The following is a 6,109-nucleotide window of genomic DNA, read 5'->3' on the forward strand; positions in this document are numbered from 1 at the left end:
TAAACATCAAAGAACACCTAAAATATTAAAAGTTCACACCATAATCATGAAATGAATAGCTCAGTTTTGTAAAAAAAATTTGTTTTCTATGAAATGATCTAGTGTTTCAATGCAACAGGAATCAAAGACTGACATACACATTCTCTTGTAGAAGTCAGTAAAGTGATACCAAATTTTAAATAAAAGAACTAATAAAAAGCAGCCAAGACATTCTTCAGTTCAGTTCAGTTCAGTCACTCAGTTGTGTCTGACTCTTTGCAGCCCCATGAACTGCAGCACGCCAGGCCTCCCTGTCCATCACCAACTCCCAGAATCCACCCAAACCCATGTCCATTGAGTCAGTGATGCCATCCAACCATCTCACTCTCTGTCCTCCCCTTCTCCTCCTGCCCCCAATCCCTCCCAGCATCAGAGTCTTTTCCAAAGAGTCAACACTTCGCATCAGGTGGCCAAAGTATTGGAATTTCAGCTTCAGCATCAGTCCTTCCAATGAATATTCAGGACTGACTTCCTTTAGGATGGACTGGTTGAAGAATTTACTATTCTGGAAATAAGACTTACTTTACAATTTAATAACACAGTACAGAAAAATAAATAGTTAAATAGAAGAAAGAGGCCAGAAATGTACTTAAAGGCTCTCTATATATGACAGAGTTGACAATGAAAATCTGTGGAAAATATGGACACATTGTTTTTATTCAGTTGCTAAGCCATATCCAATTGTTTGTGACACACTGGACTGTGGCAAGGCAGGCTTTCATGTCCATCATCAACGCACAGAGTTGCTCAGACTCATGCCACTCGAGTTGGTGATACCATCCAACCACCTCATCCTCTGTCTCCCACTTTTCCTTCTGCCCTCAGTCTTTTCCAGCTTCAGGGTCTTTTCCAGTGAGTCAGCTCTTCACATCAGGTGCCCAAAGTATTAGAGCTTCGGCTTCAACATCAGTCCTTCCAATGAATATTCAAGGTTGATTTCTTTTTTTTTTTTTTTAAAGTATAAGGCATGATTTTTATAGAGTCTAAGTTGTAAGATGAATGGCATATTTAGATTCATATTTTAAGTAGGTCTCTGTGATTTTAATCTTTATACCACTTAAAACAATAGTTAAATATCAAGTATTTCATCATACGTTTTCAGTTGTAATTTTACTTAAATTAATCTGAAATTAATATGCTGTCTTAAGAAAAATACAAAGAAATTTTACATACCCTTTATCCAGTCTCCGAGATGGGCAATATTTTTTAAAACTTGTATAATATCATATTAGGATACTGACATTGATACAATCTATCGATCTTATTTACATTTCCTCAGTTTCACTTCTACTTATTTCCCCGTGTCTGTGTGTGCACACAAGCACATGTTTAGTTGTATACGTTTCTGTCACCTGTGTAGTCTCCTGAATCAACGCCTATAACCAAGATACTAAATCGTTCCTTGACCACAAGGATATCTGCTGCCTTTTTTCTAAAATTAATTTGTTTATTTTAATTGGAGGCTAAATACTTTACAATATTGTGGTGGTTTTTGCCATTTTAACCATATCTTCTTGCCCTTCCTTTACCCTCGCTAAATCTAGGCAACCGATAATACATTTGCCGTTTAGGCTAGATTGATTTGGTATCCTTGCTGTCTTAGAGTTTCACTTAATAAACAAGCATATATGTAACCATTTTCATATTATATTGGAAAACCAATTCTAGGTGTATTGCAGGGCCAAATTTGAATGGAAACACAGAAACAATTGTTTAGGGGACCATACACTTGACCTTGACTTAGATGGGCCTGTAGCATTGGGCAGTGAACTTTGCCAGAACTGATGAGTCAGTTCTGAGTCTAGAAATGAAGAGTATGTTTTTTCCATTCACTGACTATGGATCATAGTACTGTGCTGATGTGATAACCAGGTCAGTTGACCACAGTCTAGCCAAATATACATGTAAAACTACATAGAGAAGTGTGCAGGCTCCTCTGACAGGAGTCATATCCACCTGCTAAAGCAAAACTGCTGAGCTGCTCTGCACTGAGCTGCAAATACATGAGCAAGATCAGCTAAGAGGACAGCAGCTGAGCTGAGTTCAGGTTGATTGTCAAAACAGAATCAAGAGACACAGAAATGATCTCTGCATTAAATCCTGAAAATGGGGAGAGTTTCCTGTATAGCTGTGACTAAAGGTACAATAATGACCTCCTACAAATAAATCAAAAGAGAAACAACCTAGCTAAAGTGGACACAGTCTTGAAGAGGAGCTTCACAAAGAGAAACTCAAGAAGATCACATGTATAAAGATGAAACCCTATAATATTAAGGGAAAAGCAAAATAAAACCATGATGGCTTGGGGGTTAAAGATTGCTGCTATGATTTTTGTGCCCCAAAACTTCCAAATAGGAAAAGGAGTATGTCAAGGCTGTATATTGTCACCTTGCTTATTTAATTTATATGCAGAGTACATCATGAGAAATGCTGGGCTGGAAGAAGCACAAGCTGGAATCAAGATTGCCGGGAGAAATATCAATAACCTCAGATATGCAGATGACACCACCTTATGGCAGAAAGTGAAAAAGAATTAAAGAGCCTCTTGATGAAAGATGAGAATGAAAAAGTTGATTTAAAGCTCAACATTCAGAAAACTAAGATTATGGCATCTAGTCCTGTCACTCCATGGCAAATAGATGGGGAAACAGTGGAAACAGTGGCTGACTTTATTTTTTGAGCTCCAAAACCACTGCAGATGGTGATTGCAGCCATGAAATTAAAATAAACTTATTCCTTGGAAGGAAAGTTATAACCAAACTAGACAGCATATTAAAAAGCAGAGACATTACTTTGCCAACAAAGGTCTGTCTCGTCAAGGCTATGGTTTTTCCAGTGGTCATGTATGGACTGAGAGTTGGACTATGAAGAAAACTGAGCGCGAAGAATTGATGCTTTTGAACTGTGGTGTTGGAGAAGACTCTTGAGAGTCCCTTAGACTGCAAGGAGATCCAACCAGTCTATCCTAAAGGAGATCACTCCTGGGTGTTCATTGGAAGGACTGATGTTGAAGCTGAAACTGCAATACTTTGGCCACCTGATACAAAGAGCTGACTCATTTGAAAAGACCCTGATACTGGGAAAGATTGAGGGCAGGAAGAGAAGGGGACAACAGAGGATGAGATGGTTGGATGGCATCACCAACTCAATGGACATCAATTTGGGTAAACTCTGGGAGTTGGTGATGGACAGGGAGGTATGGCACGCTGTGGTCTATGGGGTCACAAAGAGTCAGACACGACTAAGCAATTGAACTGAACTGAACTGAACTGAAATTTACATTTTGATGTTAGAAATGGAGCCATTTAAAGGTCATGATAGTGGAGCTCTCACAAATGAGATTTTAATATAGCATATTCATATAAGAGACTTGGGAGATCTCTGTTGCACCCTCCATAATATTAAGATGCAAAGAGAAACCTGTGACCTGGATGAGGGCCCTCACCTGACCACACAGGAACCCTGACTCAGATCTCCAGCTTCAAAACTGTGAGAAATAAATTTCAATTTTCCTCAGCCACTCAATCTGTGATATTTTGTTAGAGCAGTTCAAATGGTCTAAAAAAATCACATATTGCAATTTCATCAACTGAGAGCAAAGAAAATAAGATGTCATTTGCACAGGGTGACAGAATAAATGCTGACATAACTCTGAAACCAAAATCTCTGTTTTCTGTCCAACCTGAACCCTCTCCAGCCATGCCACCTCTCCTGTTGCCACATCAGGAGGAAAAAATCACCAGGAACACACAACACATTCATGCATGGGGAAGAACTGGTAACTTGTCTTGATTCAAGGAAAGTCTTGAGAGACAGACAAAGAATGACCCTCGTGAAGGATGTTCCTTAGGACCCCTCTGCCCACAGCCCAACTTATCACCTGTATGTTCTCTTTGATCCGCTTCTTGTTGTAACTCTTGGCCAGAACCACAACACCACGTTGTATCTGGTAGCGAAGGGCAACCAGAGCTGGGGTTTGCTTGTGCTTTTTGGCAATGGCATAAAGAACCGGGTCCTCCAAGAGAACAGGCAGGTCCAGGTTCACCCTGGAAGGAAATTCAGAAATGCTGAGGAGCTGAGACTAAGTACTCAGTTTGTGAGCAGTTTCACCAAATAAACCAAGTATGTCCACTCTATACCAGTGCTTCTCAAACTGTGGTCCATGTACTAAGAGCATCAGCATTACTCGGAATCTTGTTAGAAACACAAATTCCCGGCTTAAATACAGACACACTGAATCAGAACCTCAATGGAGGCACCTCCTAATCTGTGTTTACAAAGTTCTCCCAGTCATTTGGATGCATGTTTGAGTGAGACCAGAACTGCCAAACTCGTGGATTTTTTTTCCTTTTTTAATTCTCATTTGTTGTATCTCTCCATTCATAGCTCTAAAGTTTGTACAATGGCATGAAAAGAAATAGTGATGGAAAAAGACTGGGAAATTTTTTTAATTGTCACTTTTCACGGGTATTGATACAAGCGGAACAGTCCAAAATATAGAACTATTCATTTCATCATTATTTATATTATGCAATTTTCTATAGATGTTTACAAAAATGGTTCATATTGAAATTTGTTATCATGATAGACCTGGAAGTTACACATTATTATCCTAATTTTAGATAAAAGATATGTGAGGTTTAGACATGTATTTTTAGAAATATGTTCATGGTTGAATAAATAAGTAAATCATGATATGAGCTTGTGTCTCTGGTTTCAACTGAGAGATTCTATATAGATTTTAATGCAGACATTTGTTATTTATTGGTCAACAATCTAATACAATATAGAAAAATTGGCTGGGTGATGGGAAGATAAAAAAGAAGGATTCATTCCATCCCTCCCTGCTTATCCCCGTACCTATGAGTTATCTGAGTAATACATGATTTACACTATTTTATCAAAAATTGAATTTTACTTAAGCTCTTTGTTGTCTTCATTAGGGTTCAATACCATTCTTTTAGTCGTTGGGATCCCAGAGCAGCATAGGCAACAAGAATGATATCATGTGACTTGCAGAAATCCAACAATTTCCTCTGGTTGAGATAAGGGTGACATTCCACCTGTAGAATGTCAGCAGAGAAGAGTGTCAGATTATATGGAAAGGTATTATTACTGTGACAGAAAAAGATGTAAGCTGGAAATATCAACACCAAGAGAGAAGTAGACAAAAGTGTGTTTATACAGTTATTTTATGATAGACATGGATGGGAAAACCAGTCTAAGACTGAATATTCAAAAGGTAGGCTCTACATTTGAGGAAATGTTTCTGAGTAAATATTTCATGTAATGTTAGCATCACCATGAGCCTTTAAATTAACCCTGTAACCTGGATGATTTCCATCATCTCCAGCACATTTTTCTGTTCTGTGCTCCCTATTGAGACTCATAAATGCTGAGACACCAAGATTTTGGATTCAGCCAACAGAACCGCACACAAACGCTCAACACCCAGCTCAGCTGATTTGTCTCTTTATTACTTCCCATTCCAGGTTTTTTGTTGTTTGTGGTTTTTTTTTTTTTTTTGGCTTTATTCTTCATTTTTTTATTTTTTTTTACTTTAAAATATTGTATTGGTTTTTTTAATTTATTTTTTACTGAAGAATGATTGCTTTACAGAATTTTGCTGGTTTCTGTCAAACCTCAACATGAATCCATTCCAGTTTTCATGGTCTTCCTTCTTGCTTGCAGTTCACTCCAAGCCACTTTCACCCTCCGTCTGGTCATCCCTCCATCTCAGGGAAATGCCTCCTTCCTCTAGCTCTGGATTCTACCCACAATTTACCAGGAAGCCCTCCAAACCTATTGACCCAGACTTTATCAGATATATTGTTATGGATTTCATTCACAAAGTCCAGACAGAGGCTCTGCTCTCTACAATCCTTTGACCCACAAAGGTCGGATGAACAGGAGGAGAGGACAGACAGACATCAGGCTCCAGGGCAAGAAGGAGGTTGTGAAGAGCAGGAGGGAGAGGAGCCGAGCTGCTCACCTGGTTGCAGACAGGCTTGTACTTGAGCCCCGGCTTGTTCAGGATCTTCTCCAGCTGCTTGTGGTTGAAGTTGGACAC

At 38.9% G+C, this 6,109-nt stretch overlaps 1 protein-coding gene across 15 annotated transcripts in view; it reads right to left on the reverse strand.

The window, feature by feature from the left end:
• LOC120869468 (dihydrodiol dehydrogenase 3-like) overlaps window positions 1–6,109 on the reverse strand; it is a 269,082-nt gene that overhangs the window by 197,582 nt on the left and 65,391 nt on the right. For 7 of the 15 annotated variants that reach the window (XM_040248795.1, XM_040248794.1, XM_040248801.1 and 4 more), the window contains exon 7: window positions 6,032–6,109. The exons of 7 other annotated variants lie outside the window; for them this stretch is intronic. In XM_040248795.1, coding sequence (XP_040104729.1) covers window positions 6,032–6,109 — 78 coding nt within the window. Of the gene's footprint in view, window positions 1–3,919; window positions 4,086–4,992; window positions 5,103–6,031 lie in introns of all 15 variants that reach the window. One more of the 15 variants, XM_040248793.1, reaches the window with a different exon arrangement.

Source organism: Oryx dammah, unplaced genomic scaffold, assembly GCF_014754425.2.
Source record: "Oryx dammah isolate SB20612 unplaced genomic scaffold, SCBI_Odam_1.1 HiC_scaffold_10, whole genome shotgun sequence".
Classification (NCBI taxonomy): domain Eukaryota; kingdom Metazoa; phylum Chordata; class Mammalia; order Artiodactyla; family Bovidae; genus Oryx; species Oryx dammah.